At 41.4% G+C, this 24,515-nt stretch overlaps 1 protein-coding gene and 1 pseudogene across 6 annotated transcripts in view; one reads left to right on the top strand and one right to left on the bottom strand.

The window, feature by feature from the left end:
• The window catches only part of SMAP2 (small ArfGAP2), a 47,773-nt gene that overhangs the window by 3,140 nt on the left and 20,118 nt on the right, over positions 1–24,515 (bottom strand). For all 5 annotated transcript variants that reach the window (XM_079938066.1, XM_079938068.1, XM_079938065.1 and 2 more), the window contains 8 exons: positions 14,521–14,654; positions 13,187–13,272; positions 12,123–12,201; positions 5,474–5,560; positions 4,349–4,430; positions 3,194–3,303; positions 2,007–2,163; positions 1,233–1,549 (listed from right to left, as the gene is read on the bottom strand). In XM_079938066.1, the coding sequence (XP_079794192.1) occupies positions 1,233–1,549; positions 2,007–2,163; positions 3,194–3,303; positions 4,349–4,430; positions 5,474–5,560; positions 12,123–12,201; positions 13,187–13,269 (915 nt within the window). In that variant the 5' untranslated portion in view covers positions 13,270–13,272; positions 14,521–14,654. The remainder of the gene's footprint in view (positions 1–1,232; positions 1,550–2,006; positions 2,164–3,193; positions 3,304–4,348; positions 4,431–5,473; positions 5,561–12,122; positions 12,202–13,186; positions 13,273–14,520; positions 14,655–24,515) is intronic.
• LOC307194974 (polypeptide N-acetylgalactosaminyltransferase 1-like) lies at positions 5,662–12,114 on the top strand (annotated as a pseudogene). Its single transcript has one exon. The product of its transcript is annotated as a polypeptide N-acetylgalactosaminyltransferase 1-like (transcript).

Here is a 24,515-nt window from a genome sequence, read left to right as displayed (position 1 = left end):
TTCATGCCTTTCCTCAATGCCAAATATATTTTCAGTTGAATCTATTCTCCTTTGACTAACTTGTAATTCAGTCTATTTCTAAAATAATTGTGTCATTTTTCAATTTGTTTCCTGAGTTCAGTAAACTTTCACTTCACAACTTCCACTTTTTGTCCATTTTGCTTGTAAGTTTTTAAATTTCTGATTCAGGCTGTTTTGTCTTATCTGCAAGTGTTTGTTATAGGACATTTAATTCAGATTGGTGGATTGTGTAACAGTTTTCTTCTACTTCGTGACTGCTTTTGGGGAAGAATTTCCACTTCCTGAAATGTTTTGATTTTTCATTTTCTTCTCACGGTAGTTTTGTACGAATGTCATCTGCCACTTTCTGTTTAGTTTGTAGCGCTCTATTTTTCCAAATCAGCAATAATACACACAAGTGAGAGGGTCTGGGCAGACTACTAGATTTGTTAGTACAAGAGCGCCCTCTTCTGTTAGTATAGTGAAATGATTATTTGGTGTGAAGGAGAATGGTGGATCTTCTGATTTTGTGATTCTCTTTTCCACTTCTCATTTCTTACTTCCCCTTCGCCACCAGGTCTCCAAAGAGCACCCCCTCCTTCTAGGTCATCCCCATCTCTCCTAGACACATGCTTTTCCGAAGCTACCACCCATAAACCTATATATTTCAAGTCCCTTGTTTTTGATTCTCCAAGTAACCGGAGTTCTACTCCACCACGTCTCAGACCTCTTCTCAGCATGTCTCTAATCAGGACAGGGCCTTCCCTTTCTAGGGGGTGATTTTATCTATGCTCTGTCACCTCTAGCCCCCTGCTCCCTCTCCTCTTTTCACATGGTCTCTCTGTGATGCTGGCTCTGCTGGCTTTCGGTGTTTATGTGCCTACTGTCATGTAGTTTGAGGTTTGTCGTATTCTATTAGCTGCGGTAGTCGTGAGTTATGGGTGCTTTTATCTGCACTCATTGTTTCTCTGTATAGGTTGTTTTGATGAATGTGTGGAGAGTTTTAGAATTAGGCAGTTACCCTTATTCTACAGGAACCCAAAATGCCTTAGAAAGTCTGAGGTTAGACAGATCTTCTGTTAAAAAAATAAATAAATGAAGCAAACCCGAGAATGTCTCTGGCAATATCTCATTTACACTGTAAGGATTCAAAGGGTAAGGGAGAGACACTAAGTGAGACAGACTTGAGGGAGGCTCAAAACTCTTGTGCTGAGTGAAATGGAGCCGCTTACCTGAGTAAGGTTCCACTGCAGCTGCTGAGCTGGCTGAACCCCATACATAGTCTGGGGCATAGCTGCCATGCCTGCCATGTAGCCAGCCTGCTGGGTGGTCATCATTCCGTTTGGCACACCCATCATGGATGCCTGCATGCCACCCATATAGCCTGCAGGCATGGCCATGGGGGCAACCATACCAGAAGCTCCTGGCTGAGCTACCATGCCTACTGGTGGGGGCATCATGCTCCCCATTAGGCTGTTAGGAGGTGTAACCCCAGGGAAGCTGGGGTAGGCTGTGGGATATGCCATCTGAGCAGGAGCCATGAACATTGCTGCCAAGAAAACATACATACAGATCTGTTAAAGAGGAACGCGTACAAGGTGAGTCCAAACTCTCACCGGCTGCTCCTTTCCAGCTAGAATTCCTCACGATTACTCAACTCAGAATGCTCTTTTACACAGCACAACGGTTGGACAGAGCCCCTACAGGACTTGCTATGGCTTCCAGCGGGCTGCTGACCCAGCCACTTCCCCTTTAGGGTCCAGATCCGGACCCTGGGTCAGACCCCACAGAGCTGTGATGCCAGACCCCACGGAAGTATGGCTCTGAGTTACGTTAACCTCTATCTCCTGATACTTGGTAGCTTCACAAGGAATGTCATGTTCAGGTTTGTTTGGAGTGTGATGTCCTGGCCCCCAGAGCAACTAACCCTGTCACAACAAATGATTCCTGCATGTAAGGCCTCACGTTTTTGTCCGGCACATTGCCGTGACCCCCATGAACTCTACCTTGGGCAGGCATCTGAGGCGTCTGGGATCCATACAGTGAAAGGATGGAGTCTTTAGAGAGCTGCTTCTTGCCTGTTTCTTCTGATTTGCTCCCTGGCTCTGGAAACAGGTTTAGGTTTTCGGGAACACTCCCCGCGGTTGGCATGGAACCTACAACCTTAGGGCAAAGAGGGAGGGGGGTGGGGATTGGAATGGTCCTCATGGGGGGTCTCTGTAAGGACCTCCCGCACCTCTCTGCCGCTTCTAACATTTGCAAAGGAATTTGTGGCTCGAGTTAATAGCTTCCTGACACTTTTACCATACAAATATCTGGAAACACCTGATAGTTAAGCTCTGGTACAATTCTTTGTTCTTTAGCAAAACAATGTGATTTGGTGGAAAACTAACACATAAACAAATAAAAATGACCTACAACCGATGCATCCAGAGAGAACTGAACTAAGATCCCAGTGCCACCACTTACTAGTTGTGCAACAAGAAACTAGTCACATTAACTTTTCTGAACTAACATGTCCTCATCTATAAAAGATCCATTTTGCAGGGTTGTGGTGAGTATTTTAGTCTTTTTTTTTTTTGCGGTATGCGGGGCTCTCACTGCTGTGGCCTCTCCCGTTGCGGAGCACAGGCTGCAGACGCGCAAGCTCAGTGGCCATGGCTCACGGGCCCAGCCGCTCCGCGGCATGTGGGATCTTCCCGGACCAGGGCACGAACCCGTGTCCCCTGCATCGGCAGGCGGACTCTCAACCACTGCGCCACCAGGGAAGCCCTGTGGTGAGTATTTTAAATCATAAATGAAATATACAAAATGAGACACAAAATCACCTAGCACTGTGCCTGTTGTACACAGCAGGTATTCCACACACGTTAGCCATTAAAGGTTTCAAGTCTTTCCTACTTACAAACTCTCTGGCAATAACTCAGGCTGAGGAGCTGACCTAGAGGATCAGCCTTTACAATCTGACACACCTTCAACAGAAGTCCACTCAAAGGGCCCACTCTTTTGGGGCAGGAGACAACATGGAATGAATAGTAATCTTAGGCTGTAACAGAGATGATAGCGTTAAGGGAAGAATCAAGAAAACCAAAGTCCAATTCCACCAAGGAAGCATGACTTGGTTCCATGATTAAGTTATCAAAATCACCCTTTCCAGAATGCCCTTTAATCCTGAGGCACCTACAAGACTCACCTTTCTGGAAACCGAAGAAGAGGGAGATGGAACAGAGGCCAAAAGATCTAAATCCTTCTCTAGGGTATTACTGGTCTTACTGTTTGCAATGGAACAGGACACAGGAGCATCTGGAAAGACAGATCAAAGTTAAAACGTAGCACTGCTCGTTAAGCCCATTCCTTCCTTCTATTCTAGACACAAAGCAGCGAAGGCCCACATGCTCCATCATGGACCCAGAAATCTATGCTCTGGAACCACCCAGCTTGGATGGGGCATCTCACAAGAGGCCTCACCCCACATTCCCCAGAACAGTCTGGAGAAGACTGTAGTCCAGCTTTCAGGCAAAGGACAGCAGAAACCCAGGCTCGAAGGCTATGTTAGCACCACCACAAGGGGGCTGGCTGGCTCCTTTCGGGCTATTTGAGGAGCAAAGCTGTGTAGGACTCATTTTCAGAGAGAAATGAAAAGTACAGATACTAGAAGCCGAAGTACCCAATAACCTAAATCAGCAGGAATGGACTGACACAAAGTATAGCCATCAATACTGTGAAAGGTAAGAACAGGCTCTTATTTCTGAAAGGGGTAGAACCACTAGCTCAGGGTTTCAAAAGTTTGGAGGAAAATCATGATCACAAGGTAATGGGCTGCCTCAGAAACAGGATGCACCTGGAAAATGAGAGGGATGGGGGCAGGGCTCACAGGTGCTGGTTTAGTGAAACTTGCTAACGTTTAATGAATGCTTAGTTTGTGCTGGGCAAGGAGCTAAGAGTTTTAGAGGCATCATCTCTTTTAACCTTTCCAACATCATCTTTGAAGTAGACTCGTATCATCCTTACTACATAGGTTAGGAAAGTAATGTTTAGAGGTTGAGTAAGCTACCCAAGGTCACATAGATAGTAAGTGGCAGAGTTGGGACTTTGGCTTCAAAGGCCATGCTCCACCACTACTGTACTTAACCACTACTCTATCACTGTACATTTTTCACAGTACAGTGAAAAATGAAACACCTCTTAGAACAACTGCTCAGATGTAAAACAACAGGAAGAACACGAGGGAACAATCTTAGTGACGAAGCCACCAACTGAAGAGTCCCATCTCTACCTATCTTCCCAGGATCACAGAGAATTCATCAAAATTTGTATGATTATGGGAGTGGAAAAGTCTAACTCTTACCAAGGCCCAACAAATCCATGACAGGTGCTGTGGATTTCGGGGAACATTTCCGAGGTAGCTGTAGATCTTCTTTTTTCTGTGGCTAAGGTGAAAATACGTTACAGAAAAAAATAAGCAGGTGTTTTTGAACCTTCTATTCTCCTCTCTACTGTAAAGCCACAGGGATTCTTGTGGCATGGTTGCTGTTATTCAAAGAGAGTTACCAAAGAAACACAACTCAGGAAGTATCGTGTGAAAAAATCAAGTCAGGAGGCACAGTGCAGAAATCAAAGCTAAAGTGAAAAACAAAGCTGTCATCTGTGCTTATTTGGCTTTCTGAAGAGACAGACCTTTCTGAAACCAAGACAACCACAGATCAGGGTATCCAACAGGAGCAGCAGCTTCTGGTCCCAGGAAAAGCCAAGAATAAAGGCAGGTGTCCGACGGTACAAGAGCCAGCACATCTCCCAGTGATTAGAAAACCTTTAATACCGAAAAGGAGCTCAGTTAAAGGTTACCTAATTCACTCTGCCAGTATCACTAAGGAACGTGTTCTGCAGACAGTGCAATTCAGAATGATGATAAAAGACCCTTCCTTAAGCAAATAGTAAAAAGTCCTCTTTCCCAAGAATCTAAACTCCTATAGTGGAGCATCTACTAACACTGCCACAATATGTCCTGTGGGAAAAGAAAGGTGTCTACTTCCATATGACAGAGAAAGAATACAAGAAGGGATGGTTTAAAATGGATGAGGATAGCCTGGCTTCTGGACTGTCCTTAACCACAACAGGAAAACGAGGTAAAGAAGGTCTAAGGAGAGAAGGACTAATGTAGCCTCTGCTCAGAAGGTGTCACAGAGCCTTGGCATTCTGCCATGAAACGTGCCTCTTGCTCAGATGGGACAGATGCATTTCCTAAGCTCCCATCTGGACCCCAAAAGAAGTGTTACAGAGCAGATCAGGCAGCAACAAGGCAATGAGAAAGCAGCAGAAATGTCAGCGGGTGATCTAACCCAAACGTGGCCCCCCTTTAGCCCCAGGTGCAACGGTGCGATATGCTATCAACACCACCCCACCTGTCCCCTCCACATGTGAACACGCCATGTGAACAAGGCCGTCCACACAGTGCACATACTTCCCCACTTACCATTTTAACTTTCTCAAAAACAACAGGTTCCATTTTTTTCTCCGGAGCTGGTTCGCTCCCTCTTTTCCACTTGTCATCTTTTTCTTTCTATGATGATTTAACAAAACAAGACAAAGAACAGGCCCCATGGTGACTAACAGTTCAACAAATTATAACCTCAAATGGCCCAAAAGGACACAAATATCCCTACTGAATCTGATGTAGGAGTCTGACAAACTCGGGGTTTCTTGGTGTGGGGCATGAGCGTTGGCCTCTTCCACCCTGGCCTCAAGACTGCAAGAGGCATCTTTCAAATTTCTTAAGCACCTCCCTCCTTGTTCTGTCTAACACACTTATGACCGCTAGTGTGCAGATGGGGTTATCTACAGGGGTTAAACCATTTCACCGGTTTTGCTGCCCCCTTTTGACCCTAGTTTAACTTGCTCAACTTGGCACAGGGGTGAATACTGTTCATCTTACTCGGCATACAGCCTTTGTGATTTTCTAACTTCCATCAGAAGTTTTCTCCCACTTCATCTCCTTTTTTAAAAATAAGAAAATAAACCAAGCTTAAAGATTAGAAAAACAAAAACCAAGAAAATAAGGCAAAAATGAGTAAAAGGATTCAAGTATCCCTTTTAGGGTGTCCTGAATGCATCATCTGTATAAAACCAAAAAGCACATCAAAACCAGAATATTAGAAAGTCTTTCTCAGTTTTTGTTACTTTCAGAGGCAGTTTCATAATACTTTCACAGATTATACCGTTACTGGTCACATTTTTATCATCAAATCTCAATGCATAACAGAGCCACAAAGTAAACAAGAACACAGGCATATAAAAGGAAGTAGAGGCGGCGGAGGCGGGGCTCGCGTCGGGCGAGCCGCAGGCAGTGGTCGAGGAGGCGAAGCGGCGGACGGCAGCCCGACAAATAGCGCCCGCGCTGCGGCCCACGGGACCGCGCCGCGACCTCCCGGGCCGGCGCCGAGGAGCGCCTGCCGCCGCCGCCGCCGCGCGCGTACCAAGGTTATGAACGTGATTTCTGATGAAACTGGATTGGAATAATTTTCATGATTTTTGTGTATTTATATATATTTTAAAATTTTGCATTTGACTTAAAGTGCCGTGAGAAAATCTGCGTGTTGCAAGGTGGTGCTAGCCACCTCCTTGATTTGGGTGCTCTTGGATATGTTCCTGCTGCGTTACTTCAGTGAATGCAACAACTGTGATGAAAAATAGAGAGAGGACTTCCTGCTGGGGATGTTCTAGAGCCAGTACAAAAGCCTCATGAAAGTCCTGGAGAAATAGGGAAACCAGTCGTCATTCCTACTAAAGAGGGTCAAGAAAAGATGAAAGACATGTTTAAAATCTATCAGTTCAATTTAACGGCAAGTGAGATGACTGCACTCAACAGATCTTTACCAGATGTTAGGTTAGAAGGGTGTAAAACAAAGGTGGATCCAGATAATATTCCTGAATACAAGGAATATTATCACAACGAGTGTGGTGATTGTTTCCCACAATGAGGCTTGGAGCACACTTCTGCGAACTGTCCATAGTGTCATTAATCGCTCACCAAGACACATGCGAGATGAAATTGTTCTAGTAGATGAGGCCAGTGAAAGAGACTTTTTGAAAAGACCTCTAGAGAGTTATGTGAAAAAATTAAATTACCAGTTCATGTCATTCGAATGAAGCCATGCTCTGGATTGATCAGAGCTAGGTTAAAAGGAGCTGCAGTGTCTAAAGGCCAAGTGATCACCTTTTAAGATGCTCACTGTGAGTGTACAGTGGGGTGGCTGGAGCCTCTCTTAGCCAGGATCAAACATGACAGGAAGACAGTGGACTATCCTATCATTGATGTGATCAGTGATGATACTTTTGAGTACAAGGCGGGTTCTGACATGACCTATGGCGGATTCAACTGGAAGCTTAATTTTCGCTGGTATCCTGTTCCCCAAAGAGAAATGGACAGAAGGAAAGGTGATTGAATTCTTCCTGTGAGAACACCTACAATGGCAGGAGGCCTTTTTTCAATAGACAGAGATTACTTTCAGGAAATTGGAACATATGATGCTGGAATGGATATTTGGGGAGGAGAAAACCTAGAAATTTCCTTTAGGATTTGGCAGTGTGGAGGAACTTTGGAGATTGTTACTTGCTCACATGTTGGACATGTGTTTCAGAAAGCTACACCCTGCACGTTTCCAGGAGGCACAGGGCAGATTATCAATAAAAATAACAGATGACTTGCAGAAGTGTGTATGGATGAATTCAAGCATTTCTTCTATATAATTTATCCAGGTGTTACAAAGGTAGATTATGGAGATATATCACCAAGACTTGGTCTAAGACGCAAACCCCAATGCAGACCTTTCTTTTGGTACCTAGAGAATATTTATGCAGATTCTCAGATTCCACATCACTATTTCTCTTTGGGAGAGATACGAAATGTGGAAACAAATCAGTGTCTGGATAACATGGCTAGAGAATGAAAAAGCTGGAATTTTTAACTGTCATGGTATGGGAGGTAATCAGGTTTTCTCTTACACTGCCAACAAAGAAATTAGAACAGATGACCTTTGCTTGGGTGTCTCCAAACTTAATGGCCCAGTCACAATGCTCAAATGCTACCACCTAAAAGGCAACCAACTTTGGAAGTATGACCCGGTGAAATTAACCCTGCAGCCTGCGAACAGTAATCAGTGCCTAGATAAAGCCACAGAAGAGGATAGCCAGGTGTCCAGCATTAGAGACTGCAATGGAAGCCAGTCCTAGCAGTGGCTTCTTTGAAATGTCACCCTTCCAGAATTCTGAGACCAAATTTACAAAGAAAGAAAAAAATAAGGATTGACGGGGCTACCTCAGCATCCATTTCTGCCACATTCTTAAGTAGCAAAAAAGGAAAAGTGCTTTCCTCCTGTAGGATGTAGGGTTTATCAGCCATGAAAACTTAGACTGCTCTTGCTTTCACTAGCTGTGAACCGGCCCTCCTGTCCAAGGATACGAAACTACGTAGTAGCAAGACTGTGCACACTGATGTTTACAAGATTGGAAGAGTCTTTCATCAAGAATCATTGTAGGGCTTCCCTGGTGGCGCAGTGGTTGAGCGTCCGCCTGCCGATGCAGGGGACACGGGTTCGTGCCCCGGTCCGGGAGAGTCCCACGTACCGCGGAGCGGCTACGCCCGTGAGCCATGGCTGCTGAGCCTGCGCGTCCGGAGCCTGTGCTCCGCAACGGGAGAGGCCACAACAGTGAGAGGCCCGCGTACCACAAAAAAAAAAAAAAAAAAGAATCATTGTAAAGAATATTCAGACTGAAACAATCTACGAAATGTGATTTCCAGAGAGCTGTACCTTTTATGGTTTGCTTGCACATCAGTAATTTCTGCTGAATATGCTGTTATAATGAAGAGACGTTCAAGATTTTTTTTCTGATTAGAACTGGTAGCCAGTGTATTAAATATTGATATAAAAAAATGAAAAAGAACTGGAACCAGATTCAGAATCATGAAAACATTTTTATAACAATTTAAAAAACTGTATTAAACAGGGTTTAAAGGAAATTAAAACAGAACTATGAGAAGTACAATTTGTTATAGTATCAAATTTCTATATAGATTTTATACCTCAGTGGGGAAAAATAACGATTCCGATGACATTCATTCTGTTTTCACCTGTGATAGTCATGGATGCTTTTCTTTTCCCTTGGGGTGCTGAAATTGAGCTGAAAAAGTGGCTCTTTGAACATAGTTTTAATGCTTTCTACAGTTTTTTTAATTTAGTTTGTGGGCTGTTGGAATTGTAATTTTTAATTGCCTTCAAAATATGGAGATTTAAAATAACGTCTGGTCTCACTGAACAAGTTTGATATCTCAGTTGCTCTTGGGTCAACTGGCTTATAGACCTTCTCTCATACACACAAATTTCTTGTTAGATTTTCAACTTCCTAACTTGATTCAACTGATTATGCTTAATACCCAAGATTCATACTACTGTACTACAGATTTTTCGCAGCAATAAATCTTCTGTTCTTTGTTTATGATTCCACTCAACAAAAGGCCTGTAGAAGTGATTTATTATTTGGGTATTTGGAGATGATACATTTGATGGTTTTTTGGAAAACTTTTTTCACTGCATACTCAGATGTGCTTCATTGTCAAGTGCATATTTACATTAGGTTCTTGAATCGTAATGTTGATCTGCTGCTTTTTTAAAAAATAAAATTTGACTAAAAACAAAAGGAAGTATAGCATACACATGAAAAATGGTCAGCCCTGCTAATGATCGAAAAGTGAAATTTAAAATTCATTTTGGGGGGAATTCCCTGGAGGTCCAGTGGTTAGAACTCTGCGCTTACATTGCTGAGGGCCCATGTTCAATCCCTGGTTGGGGAGCTAAGATCCCTCAAGCTGCAAGGCATAGCCAAAAAAAGCACTTTTTGAGGGAGAAAAATCTTAATGATAATATCTAATATTGGTAGGGACTGAGTAAAACTACCACTCTTACCCAATGCTGAGAAGACAGTATAAAATAGCACAACTTCTAGAAAGTATATTGGCAAAAGTACAAAGAGATAAATACTGAAACCCTTTACCCTAGATAATACGGTATTTTGTAATGTATCTTAAGAAAATAATCCAAAACATGGAAAAGGTTATATACACCAAGAACTTCATCCCAGAATTTTATATGCTGAAGAAAAACTTAACCTTTATGCCACAGGGGAGAATAGTAAAATAAACTGTGATCTAGTTACTCACTGAATAAGATTCAACAATTACAAGTTGTGAAAATTAACAAGTAACGTTACAAAAAAAATGATCTGTTAAGTCGAGTGAAAGCAGGAGACATTCTATATAACTGTATTATAATTACGCCTCCAAAAAGTAGGAGAAAATGGGGGAACACACCAAAACGATAATCATTAGTAAAGATAAGAGTAGGCATGGATTTTCCACTTTAACTTTCATATTATCTATAAAGTGGTATTATACTCATGAAGAACACATGCAGCTATGTCTGTTTCATGCATAGTGTAATGCTTTAATACAGAACACTATTTCTTGAAGTTAAAAATGTCTTATCTGTCCATTTAAAAAGAATACTCTTTAATTAACAAAGCCAGTTTCTTTTAGATTTGATAATAAATGCCTTCACTTAGCAAATATTAATTCTTGGCATATAAATCTTTGCAAGAGTATTTTTTAAAAATCTAAGTACATCAAATAAAAAAGTTTGAAATAGCTCTTCGGCACATAGGAAATATTTCCTTCCTAAATGAAAACATTCAGTGAGTAAAACAGGCTGCTTTCATGGGTACGGTACACCAGCAACCTAATTACGAATGAACACTATCTATCTCCATATGGCTACTCTTTCCTCTTCTCCCACCTTCTGAATTATCTCAGATACCTTTTTCTGACCTTGTCTGATTTCATATGGTCTGGTACAATGAATAGAGCTAAGGAAACAGACCATAGTTTTCTAGTGAAAGGAAACGTTTGTGCTTTGGTTTCAAACCCTTTTTGATGATGCCATCCAAGCCACAGCTGTGCACTGGGTTAATTCTTTCTTGGGACAGTTACAATAACTTCCAGGTCCCTTTTCTGGATGACTGTGAGGTAAGAGTCCTTCATACTAAGTTGAGAAGGAATTATCTTTACCTAACTACACGTATTACCCTGCACTTGCCTACACTGAAATTCACCTCCCAGTTAGTGTCCTTTTTCACACAAGCTCAAAAGATCAGTCTGGAGCTGATTCCAATTAGCTTGACTTTAAATTACCTGGAAGGGCTTAGAGCCCTGTGTAAACTTAATGATTTCACTGGCTAGTATATCTTCCATTAAAATAAATAACAGATAGAAGATAGAGGATAGCTAGATAGGTCCTTGGCTAGAACTGGAGAATCCCATATTCTCCATACTTCCTTGGTTAGAGAAACAGTTAATTATTCCAAGGCAAATTTACTATAGAATCTTGTCAAAGGCTTTTTGAAGGTCTAAATAGTCATATTGATTGGTTCCACTCTAGTTGTCATTAGTCAGGCATATTTTCTTCTTCCAGAAACCGTGTTGTATTTCCTCCCATATGTTATACTTGTCCAGTTATCATACACTGTATTTCAGATTCTAACTACACGCCTAGGATGAAAAGTGTACTTGGCGACTGGGAGTCTCCTAAAACCCCCTCTCAAGAACAAGGGTCCCATTGGCAGTCTGTCGACACACTGGAAATAATATGCTGGTCAAACTGAAGGAAACTCTGGTGCTTTAATTACACCTAATTTTGTTGACGGCATTTACAGCAAAAAAATGCACGCACACACACACACACACACACACACACACACACACACACACGTGTATATACATACACACACATATTATTCTGTTTGGTCTAGTATGCCCAACATGTCCATTTGAAGAATTTGGAACTGGGAATCACTAACACCTAAATCCAAATCATGGTAAAGAATTCACTGGTGGTTGGTCCATCCCTGCGGCAAAAGTTTGCTCCATGATACCTCATGGTCTTGATTCTATAGCTGGCTTTTTTTTTTCTTTATGGACTTAGAGTATTTTGGTAGCTGTTCTTCAAATTCCCACCTGGGCTGATTAATAAGCAAATTACTTATTATGAACAAAACTTGAAAGATTTACAACCAACCCTAAAGGCATTGATGTCCAGACTTCGGTCCATGTATTTCTTCTTCTCATATTTATCTCGAATAAATCCCTCGACAGCTCTGCAAAAAGCTTATTAAGGATAAATCAAACAAATCTTTCTCATGGAATGACTATAAAAGGTCAATTTGTATCTCATGGAACATTGTTCTCCTCTCTCCCTCCTGCCTGGTTTCCCCATATGGCTCCTGTCTCTTCACGTGGGGTTTCCCTGACCAAAACCTTTAAATGCCTCCTTCGTGGTTACTGCAGGGAATCACCATTTCCTAGGATTTTCCTTCAGAGTAATGATAGCAGAAAATGGGATCAATCTTCATTTTGACATCAGTGGAGCCTGTGGCTGTTCTAGAATACAGGTAAAGCAGTCAGTTATCTATTTTAAAGTCCTTCAGTCAACAAGTCTTAAACAAAGGCACCCGAGTGCCCCTTATAACCTCTTGTGCCCCACTGCCAGATTCTGATCAGTGGATCCTCTGCAGGGCCCCAAATCTGCATTTAACAGGTTCCACCTGCACCCACCAAAAGCAAACTCTAACAAGATGGTCTACAAATCACATTTTGAGAAGCACTGCGTTCAGGGGGTTTGGTTTTGTGAGCTGGGTGCTATCTCCTTTTGAGGGGATGGGGGAAGAAAGTTATGGATTAACTGGTCAACAACAGTTAATTCTTTGAGCTAGGACATAAAAGGGTGTTAAAAATGAATGGTTGTTTTGCTAACTCAACATAGCACAATAAATATTCTTTTTATCAAACAATGGTTTCAGAGATCCAAAAATTATTAGAGATGTCACTTTATGGAAGAATTCACAGTGAACCACTGCAGTCTTAATTCCTGAACAGTTTTCCCCACATGACACCACCATTCTGACATTAGACAGTATATGTGGACTTCCTGTGTGTCTTGGTTGCTGGAGAGAGGAAAAGCCAGACTTCGACTAATCCACATATAAATATGGCCCAGTCAGATCATGGGTTCTGAGTCTTGTGTGACTCTCCCAAAACACCAAAAAAACCACTCAGCCTTCTGAGTTGCTCCAGAAAAGATACGGGTCTATTTGAGGTCGCCGAAAGGTCTCAGGCAGGTAGGCTTCATAAAGTCGGTTTGCCTTTCCATTCCCCATCTCTTGCATGCACTGCAATAAAAAAGATGTGGAAACAAGGAATGTCACATCAGGAAAGAACTGAAAAACTTCTCACCCAATTGTACCATTTTACAATTGAAGAACCAACCTAGGGAGTGGGAGAACCGAGATTTAAGCCTGTCTTCTGGTTTCCAATCCATGATTCTCTCTGCTCTACTCCCAACCATTTACTTTCACAGCTGTCTTTCCTGCCACCCCTCCTCCTTTTATTGAAAGATTTGTCTGACAGGATACATTTAATTCAATAATAATTCAAGATCCCATGTGAAAGTCCAAGACATAGCTGCCAATCAAAATGTCTACTTGGCAGGCAATAATCAGTGCCTAATCAGGCAGGCAATAATCAGGAACAACTACAATTCTGAGTTTATAGCAGTAATTAACCTATTCCGTTGTAGTACCAATAAATGTGCTTCTCATTAGGCTTTTGAAAGACTCTTTAACACTTGTGAGAGAGAAATTCCAAGATTTTAAAAAATCTTCAAATTTCCAAATACCTCCATGGCATGTAATTTCCTTCATAAGATACAGTAAAGTGTAACTGGAAAATATAACTAACCTTTTAGTCCTTTAGTGAATCCATAAAAATAATCTAAAGTAACTTCTAAAGCCATTTTCTATTAGGAATAACCTCTTATTTCTAACACCAACTTTAGCAACTCGTTTTGTTTGGAGCTTCTTTCCCCCAAAACAAAGGAAAAAAAATTTTTTTTTTAAATTACTTTAACAAGTTTCAATGCAGGAAGAGAATATAGAACAATGAAGCCACATCGAGGTGCAGCTCTTGGGCCAGGCTGGACTCACTAACTTAAGTGTCTCATGCCCAGCCCACCAACCTAACAGCAAGCAAGATTCATATATGCATTTCTGCAATAAAACACTATTATAAGTCTATGTGTTGGAGGGTTTTCTTCTTTTAAGTGAGTATCTAAAACTATAAATGTTAGATCTGCAAATGCCAAGGCCCTTAGAAAATAATCCAAAGATCCCCCTTTATACCTTCACGGATCCACGGGGTCCTAGTCCATAGACTATTAGTGCTTTGAAGGAAGCAAAATATAAGTAGAATAACCTGTGTCTTAAATACAAAGATTAAAAATGTTAAATGCGACATACGTGTTTAACAACTAAACTGTCCTTTACCTTCACCTTTATGCCCAGTTTGACTGAAATTCATCCGGAACTACTTTTACATGGAAATATGGGAGCAGTTGACTCACTCTTGGGCTGTGTAAATACCTGGATCTGTTCCTGAGTCCACTGGTCGAGGTTAACTGATTTTACCCTGGATATGTGCACCCCGAGATTCCTGTGGATTCCAGCACATCGAATGCAGATGAACACACCAATGTTCCAGGAGGCCCATCGTGGTCCTGTGAAGGTCAGGAAGAGGGCAATAAAGTACCAGTTAAAACAACATTCAAGACCCAAAGTGGAATATTTAGGTTATCAGACAACATTTCTGCTAGAACATAAGTGAGAGAACTGTTACCACAATCATCTTTAAAAAACTTTTTTTTAGATTTTATTTTAATTTTTTTGGCTGTGCTGTGCAGCTTGCAGGATCTTAGTTCCCCAACCAGGGATTGAACCTAGGCCCTGGCAGTGAAAGTGCTGAGTCCTACCCACTGGACTGCCAGGGAATTCCCATAATCACCTTTCTTTAAAAAACTGGTTTTGTTCATTCCTCCAAGAATCAGCTTTCTTTAAGTTTAAATTTTTTTAAGTGTACAACACAGTGGTTTTTAGTATTCTCAGACAGTGGTACACCATCACCACTATCTAATTCTGGTGATGGTGTACACCCCAAAAAGAAATCTCAACCCCATTAGCAAGCAGTCCCCATTTCCTCCCAACTTCCCCCCACCCCAGACCCAGGCAACCACAAATCTACTTTCTGTCTCTGTAGATCTGCCAATTCTGGACATTTATATAAATGGATTATATAATGTGTGGGCATTTGACTAGGGAGCAGCTTTTTACAGTATCTGATAATGTAAGTGTTGAAATGCAAATATTATAATACTGTTACTCATGGTTTTTAAAAATCCCAGGAGAACAATGGGAAGTCATGTCACATTCTATTTAGTATCTTACACGAACAGCCCTCCCTCAAGAAACATTTCAATGGTAGTGAGACCTGGATTCAGTTTTCCTACCAGGAAAAAAGATACAGACATGCCATGCCAGCTCAAGGCTCAGCCTGAAATTTAAAACTTTGTTTATCTTCCCCTCCCAACCAGGCCTATAAAATATGCATCCAGATTCACTTACTAGGATCCTTTCCCCTCGGGCTGATGTCCCTACTTTACCCAACTACAGAATTATTTAGATTCACAATTGTCAAATAATAAAGACACTTATAGCAATAAAAAAGAAATCTCAGATATGTATTTCAGTAAAATTCTGTTACATAATCTCCCATCCCCTGCCAACTTTGCTCACCCTAATAATCACTCTGGGAAATTTTCAAACTCTTCTTCATAATTTTTATACAGGATGAAACTGACTTACTTTTATATGACGCCTGCCAAACACCTGCTGAAAAATCACTAATATTTCCTCTGCCATCATTCCACTAAGCAGAAATTTACCACATAAAGAAGGATGATGTCAAAGTTAGAGGTTTTGATAAAGAGGTGAAAAGACACTAATTGATTTTCTACAGAGATAAAGAGGACCTGCATTTGGAGCAACAAAGGACATGAGGTTTCAATTCTGCTGGACACAGATAATAGTTTGGTTGGTCTAAGGGTTTTGGCAGCAGTTTTAATAAGGGAATGCTAAAATCATATGGCAGAAAATTATTCTTAGAAATTTGAATCTGCAATTACTATAAGTAAGAATGTAATTTTTGGACAAAGATATTACTGATACTATGGCAAAAACTACAAATACAGAAGGCTCAAGTCCTCCTTATAACCACCAGGTGGTGTTCTCTGCCTCAAATTTTATCCCAATACCCTCTTACTGCTCTAATCTTGCTAGGCTCAGATTTGTCTTCTAAAAAGACCTTCAGTCCCTTCAAATCCCCAGATTTGCACAGTAGATCTGCTATGTAGCCAATAAACACACAAATGATCCACACACTTCTTCCAGTGGGAGTTAACATAAACACAAAACAGAAAACCTAAATAGATGTGAATGAGGTTCCTTAGCGTGCTGTATGTCTATTTTGGGTTACAGTTTTCATAAAGGAACTCAGATAAAATCTAAATTATACAGGATTTAAAATGGGACCAAAAGTTAATATTTCATGTTTCTTTACCATTTTCCCTTTGCTCGAGATTCTAGAACTCATAAGATAGTTACATTATATTTGCTTGCTAACAAAATCAGAAGCCAAAAACACTAATTAAAAGGTAGCTGTGGGACTTCCCTGGTGGTGCAGTGGTTAAGAATCTGCCTGCCAATGCAGGTGACATGGGTTCGATCCCTGGTCCGGGAAGCAACTAAGCCCGTGTGCCGCAACTACTGAGCCTGCGCTCTAGAGCCCGCGAGCCACAACTACTGAAGGCCACACGCCTAGAGCCCATGCTCCACAACAAGAGAAGCCACTGCAGTGAGAAGCCCGCGCACCGCAATGAAGAGTAGCCCCTGTTCACTGTAACTACAGAAAGCCCGTGCTCAGCAACAAAGACCCAACGCAGCCAAAAATAAAATTAAAAATTAAAAAAGTAAAAAGTTACCTGTGGAATGTTATGCTATTTGCTTCCTGACCCTAAGTCTGGAGAAGGTGATTCCCAAACATCTAAGCTACTGTCACAACTGTGGAATTTCTCCAGATCCCGTTCCAGAGTATTTAACGTCTCTTTGCCTTGGAGGAATACAAGACTAAATCCTGATATTCTGGAGCCACTAACAAGGCCTCAGTATAGAAACATAGGCAATGAAAGGTCATGAAAGGTCAGAGGAAGCCTTCTCTGCTCCCCCTCCCACATCCCTCTTAAAACCTTTTCCCAGTGAAACACGGACAATTCTATCTCAGACACTCAGCCTCCTTTAGTTTTAAGCCACTAGATTTATTAATCAATAACTGCACGCTCCATAAAGGATTCTGAAATTGGAGAAAGGGAAAACACAGGAGAGATACTTCTATGGCTGAAAATATGGGAAAATGGTGTTGTTATTAAAAGCATAATCTTTGCAGCCAGAAAAAAACTTACATTTCGAAGGTCAGCTTCATCAATGATTAGCTGTGTGACCTTCAGAGAGATACTTAAGCTTCCTAAACCCCAGTTTCCTCATCTACAAAATGTGCACAATAATATTCACCTCACAGTGCTGAGAATATGGAGGGGTAATAATAAAAGAGAGCTACATATAAAAACATGGCATAGAATGAGATTACTGGAACCCATTTTCCATTCATCTCCTTCATGATAAGAGCATGTTTTGTTTTGTTTTTTAATTAATTAATTTATTTTTGGCTGTGTTGGGTCTTCATTGTTGCGCCCAGGCTTTCTCTAGTTGCGGTGAGTGGGGGCTACTTTTCGTTGCGGTGCACGGGCTTCTCATTGCAGTGGCTTCTCTTTGTTGCAGAGCACAGGCTCTAGGCATGCGGGCTTCAGTAGTTGTGGCATGTGGGCTCAGTAGTTGTGGCTCGCGGGCTCTAGAGTGCAGGCTCAGTAGTTGTGGTGCACGGGATTAGTTGCTCCGTGGTATGTGGGATCTTCCCCGACCAGGTCTCGAACCCGTGTCCCCTGCATTGGCAGGTGGATTCTTAACCACTGCGCCACCAGGGAAGTCCGAAAAGGGCATGTTAATGAATTCATATGTATAAGCCAACACTATGCAACACCACAGAATGCTGCTTGTTAGACAGGAATGTGAGTTCTAGTCCTAAAACGTCAGAATCAAAATCAACGGACTGAAGAGCAGAAAGAAACTTACCCTTGATACAATTTCAAAGTCTTCTAGAAAACATGAAATTTTAAGCAGCTTCTTTTATCTCCCTCAAAATATTCCTTGAGAATATACTACTTAAACCCCCAGCTGTTCCCCTTTTCTGTTATACGCCCCCGCCCTGCCCTGGTGTCCATACACGCCTCCACTGCACACACAGAGGAAGGTGGGAAGCTGACAGCCATCTGATGTGCCTGGATTCCACAGTACCTGGTACTGTTGCTACAAGGCCAGCCTACTTAAACATGGGATACATGCAAAGATAATCCAATTGTTCCATACACATTGGCCATGGCAACCAGGGAGAAAATATAAAAGATACCATTTTGAAGTTGAAAATGGAAAGAGACTCTGAGAGGCAATGTTTCAAACCATTCTGAAAGCAAAGAGGATGATAGACGGCGATACAAACTGGTAGTGATTAGCACAACATAAGAGCAAGGTCATGGCTAAGTGAACATATTCATCAGGGGCCTACAAGCAGGCTCAGGAAGCATTAAGCAATATTAAAATTAATAAATAATCACTCTGCAATGAGGGATCAGTAAAAATGAAGAAAGTATATGGATTTGGCTAATCTGCCAAGAAATCAGCTCTAGTAAGTACCAGCCCAGTATCAGGGAAATCTGGGCTTATACTGCCTAGTTACACGCCTTTTGACAAGATTCTCTAGGGCTTATTTCTCCATTTGTAAAATGGAAAGCATGTAAATAAATCCAATTTACATTCAACTACTGGATGGCTTCTGCATAACCGAGTTAACTACTGATGCCCAGCTGCAAATTCTTCTTGCTGCTGAAACTTCCCCCATCACCAGAGCTACTAGGCCTAGGAGGGTTCTGGGCTTGAGAAATCAGCAGAGAGAAAAGAACTAGAGTTACAGATAGCTTGAACCTACTATTATAATAATTACAACTTGTTGATCTCTAACCTATGGAGTTCCAAAAAATAAATGTTAAGGGGGAAAAAAAAAACATTGCTAAATCAATGGATACCCATAAGTTAGACCTGCCAGCATCTTGGAGCTGTTGAAAAACTCTTCAGCAGGAAGGGTCAAGAAAGGGAGAGAAATTCTCTTCCATCTTCCATCCAAGTCCTGTTGAATCTACCTTGGAAACTTTCCCAGAATCTATCCATTTCTACCTAGACCTTCTCATATCTCACCTATAAGCATTCATTTTTTTAAAATGGGCGTAAGATTTTCTTGTTAGCTCTTCTTTAAAAATTTTTATTGAAATATAGTTAATTTACAATGTTGTATTAAGCATTCATTCTTTTAATATTATTTATTGAGTACCTACTATGTGCCAAGCACTCTGCCTGCTAGGTACCAGGAATACAAAGGCAGAGACGATAAAGATGAGATCCCCTATTTCAAAGAGCTCACAGAGTAACAACTAAACAAACTCCCACCAGAATAATCTCTCCAAAAAACAAATCTGTACAGATCAGGCCCCCAAATGTAAACTTTTCATGTAGTCTCAAATATAGAGGTGAAAATGTAAATTGGTGCTAATTTTCTGAATGGCATATTCCAAACTGAACTCTCAATCTCTTGCCACAAAACCTGTTCTTCCTCCATTCTTCTCCATCTTAATCAATTACACCTCCATCCGTTCAAACGCAGCAGTCAGAAATTTATACATCATTTTTTCTTTTTCTTTTTTTTTTTTTTCCTGCGGTACGCGGGCCTCTCACTGTTGTGGCCTCTCCCGTTGCGGAGCACAGGCTCCGGACACGCAGGCTCAGCGGCCATGGCTCACGGGCCCAGCCACTCCGCGGCATGTGGGATCTTCCCAGACTGGGGCACGAACCCGTGTCCCCTGCATCGGCAGGCAGACTCTCAACCACTGCACCACCAGGGAAGCCCTATACATCACTTTTTATACCTCTCTTCTTCAATCGCCATATCTACACCATCACCAAGACCAAATATCTCTCAAATCAGTATCTCCTCTCTCCATCTGCAACACTATTTCTCTAATCCAAACGCACCAGATCTCTTGGACTAGTGCGATAACCTCCTAATTAATGTCTCTCTCCGCTTTTACATTCCCTTCTCCTCCAACACCAAACCAAAACCATTCTCTGCAAAACAGTCAGCTTGAGCTCTTAAAGAAGCAAAAGTGACCTTGTCACTCAGCTGCTTAAAACCTTTCTAGGGAAGCCTGCCTTCTGTCACTGTTGGATTAAAGAACAAAATCCTTAACGTGGTCTCCAAGGTCTTATATGATCTGGCCCATGGCTACTTCCCCAGCTTCTCAACTCCAATCACGCCAGCCTTCTTTCGTTTCCTCAAAACACCAACATGTTCTTTACTTAGGGCTTCTGGCCTTTGTACACGCTGCTCTCACTGCCTAAAGAGCTTCTTCCCCAACCACTATCCACCCCTTGTAGCCTGGTCAACTCCTATATATCATGAAGGTCTCAGCTGAAAAGCTTCTTCCTCAAAGGAGCCTTTCCTTGGTCCCCCAATCTAAACCAGATTATATTCTCTCTTCCATCTTTTCTTCTGGTTTTTACATTTCGTTATGGAAAATTTCAAACACACAAAAGCGGAGCATAATTAACCAGCAGCTTCAGCAATTATCAACCTCTGGCCAATCTTACTTCAGCTATACTCCCACACACTCAACTCCCAACCTTGGAATATTTTGAAGCAAATCCCAAATATCATACCATGCAATCTGTATATACTTTGGTATATACCTCTAAAAATAAGGACTTTTCAAAGGTTATAGACTTTCACTTATTTTACCCTTTACTTTTTCTTTCTAAGTTGTACCATATTTTATCATATATTTATTTATGTGATCGCTGAACATGTCTTTTCCACTAAACTATAAGTGCCACAAGAGCAGGCAGATCTGTGATGTTCACTGTTACATTCCCAGGACACAGCACAGTTCCTCGCACACAGCAGGGAGGCAAAATTTGTTTAAAAATTAATTGAGGGCTTCCCTGGTGGCGCAGTGGTTGAGAGTCCGCCTGCCGATGCAGGGGACACGGGTTCGTGCCCCGGTCCGGGAAGATCCCACATGCCGCGGAGCGGCTGGGCCCGTGAGCCATGGCCGCTAAGCCTGTGTGTCCGGAGCCTGTGCTCCGCAGCGCGAGAGGCCACAACAGTGAGAGGCCCGCGTACCGCAAAAAAATATAAATAAAAATAATAATAATTGAAAGTAAGTAAATCCTTTGAACACCACCCACCCCTGCTGTAAGAATTCATCAGGGAAACAACAGGTCAAGTACACAAAGAAATATATTAAGAATGTTCAGTAATATATTAATGTTCCAACAAAAAACATCAACAGATTCCATAAAAGAACTATGATATCACTACTCAGTTAGGGAAAAGAAAATTGTAGCTCTTTATTTAATATAGAAACATGTCCATGTTATATTAATTATAAAATACAATTTTAAACAGTATAAACAGAACAAATCAAATCATTTTTGTTTAAGAATGTGAATAAATATATATGTATGCACAGAAAAAAATGTCTAGAAGAATATATGTAAAATATTAAAAGCTATTATTTCTGGGTAGTGGGACTGTGAAATATTTATTTTCCTATTTTTTAACATACTCTCCGAATTGTTTGCAATGAACTTGCATTACTTCTGTAATGAGAAAAAACAGTACAGGTATTTTAAAAACAAAACAACAGAGCCATCCATGGCTCCTTACTGGCTGAAAGATAAGTTGAAACTCCTTAGCATGATAATAAAGCCCTTTAAGAGCCCAGTGCTTTACACAGGATGAGCAAGTCATCATTCTGAAAAATGTCATGACTCACGCCTCTTTGCCTACACCTTCTTCCTACCTGAAATGGCTTTCTCCTCCATTCCCTGCTCGAAAACTTCAAAATCTAGTCCAATGTCACCTCTTTCTGTGAGGCCATCAAGGGAATAAATCTTGACCTTTGCTATGGCTAAGAGTCCATTGCCTGCTTTGCTCTTCCAATACTTAATATCTTATCACAATTAGTTGCTTACGAAACTTTCTTGCCCTAAATAGACTATCAGCTCTGGAAGGCAAGGACCTTGTCCCTTCATCATTTATCCCAAACATTTACCACCATACTTGCAAGTAGTACATACAAAGTAAGTATTTGTTAAATGAAGTCATCAATTAACAAGATAAAAAGCATACAATTTTTTTTCTGTCTTGTAAAATGAAGGGAGAAGAACTTTTCAAACACTTTCAAGGCAAAGATATTACCCAGAAAAGGGATTAGGTTACTTTGGTGAGGCTCCAAAGGCATAACTAGCACCAGTGAGTAGAAGTTGATTTGGGCACACTCCGGGGAAGAATTTCCTAATTCATAATTAAGGTTGCGTGAAAACAAATGCAGCATATCCAAAAACAGTGGAATCCCAGTAAGTGCAAATGTTCAAGAAAAGGCTGGATGATCAACTCTCAGGGATGGTGGAGAAATGATCCCTGCACAGTGGGTGGGGTAAACCATGAGCTGTAAAGTCCCTTCTAGTACCATTGTTCTACTGGCTGATTTGTAGGAAATTTTCATGTCCCTTCCTGCTTGAAATTCAGTGGTTCTGAAGGTACAACGTGAAATAATCTATGAAGATGTTAGGTCTTTTTTTTTTTTTTTTTTTTTGGCCACATCATGAGTCATAAAGGACCTTAGTTCCCTGACCAGGGATCAAACCTGTGCCCCCTGCAGGGGAAGCACGGAGCCCTAACCATTGGACCTCCAGGGAATTCCCTGAAGATGTTAGATCTTGATGAGTCTAAAAACATGAAATCAAATTCAGTTCATGGAGCCTATGATTGGCACTGAAAGCTGGTTTAAACGTGATAGACACGTAAGGAAGAACCTCCATCAACACATTCTGATTTGAAAATAGAAGCAAATTTCTCCTGAACTTGGCCTGTCATTAACTCCAGCATGAAATTCGAGAATCAAAGCAAAGAAGCAGCAGTATTTATTTTAACAATTCTAACGCTAGGTACCTCAGTTCCACTCATTATATCCCTTCAACCCTTGATTCACTACAAAGAAGAATACACATAAACACCAGTGGCATCTTGGAGAAATTAAGCAGGGCTACTAAGAGGTATGTTTATCAGCCTATTTCCATCTACACAAAAGAGAATTCACCTAGTTCCCTATTCCAAAATAACAATAAACAGTAACTTTGAACCTCTGTAAGTACAAACATTTTAAGGAACCATGAGGCCAAAATAAAAGCTTACTCAATCAACCTCTGCTCTGAGTACGCTCTGCAAGAGAAGTAAGTCCCTTTCCATCCGGTACATCTTGTAAGAATGTTGTTTCCTTTTGTCAAAAAGAGACACTGTCCACGTTCGTATATTTGAAAAAGCAGAAGTCAATCTTTTTTTGTTTTTTTTTTTTTGCGGTACGCGGGCTTCTCACTGTCGTGGCCTCTCCCATTGCGGAGCACAGGCTCTGGACGCGCAGGCTCAGCAGCCATGGCTCACGGGCCCAGCCGCTCCGCGGCATGTGGGATCTTCCCGGACCAGGGCACGAACCCGTGTCCCCTGCATCGGCAGGCGGACTCTCAACCACTGCGCCACCAGGGAAGCCCTAAAAGTTATCTTCTTAAATGTTTGAGACCAAACAAATTGAAAGATTTCTGAGATTGATTAGAGAATAAAGGTAAATACTACACCAAGGAATTTAAAATTGAAAAATCAGAGGTGGAAAGAACATTAGAAGTCGGTGAGTCTAACCTTCTCATTAGTCATTGAGATACTTTTATCTGGTTCCTCCCTAAACAGCTCTGGTACTAAGTCAGTTATGTACCATTTCAAAAGGAAGGCCATTCTACTGTTGGATGGCATTGAATACTAGAGATGCCTTCTTTACACTGAGTCCCATTAATCTGCCTTCTTACCATTTTTACCTCCTGGTGCTACTTCTATACTACTCCCATATTTATATAAAATAACAAAAAATGCAAGATACAGATAGAGGTTTGGAGATTCTAGAAGAAGAGAGCAGCTATTCTACACTCAACTAAAATACAAGCCAGTTGAGCCAACTTAATCCAGGAGGTCAATGACAGAACAGATGTAGCAAACAAACTGCTATGATATCCATGGAGACAAAGCAAAGCAACGTTATCCTCCTACCAGGTAACCAGAAAAAGGTGGTTAGTGAAGTAGAACACTGCTGAGCACTCACTGATGAAATAATTAGTTAGTCTACATCTAAACCCATTTCAGCAGATAACTTAAAATGGTCTTTGGGGCTTCCCTGGTGGCACAGTGGTTAAGAATCTGCCTGCCAGTGCAGGGGACAGGGGTTCGAGCCCTGGTCTGGGAAGATCCCACATGCCATGGA

This window comes from Stenella coeruleoalba, assembly GCF_951394435.1.
Source record: "Stenella coeruleoalba genome assembly, chromosome: 1".
In the NCBI taxonomy this organism is placed as follows: domain Eukaryota; kingdom Metazoa; phylum Chordata; class Mammalia; order Artiodactyla; family Delphinidae; genus Stenella; species Stenella coeruleoalba.
Note: the sequence above shows the minus strand (reverse complement) of the source record. Positions and strands in the feature narration are given on the sequence as shown.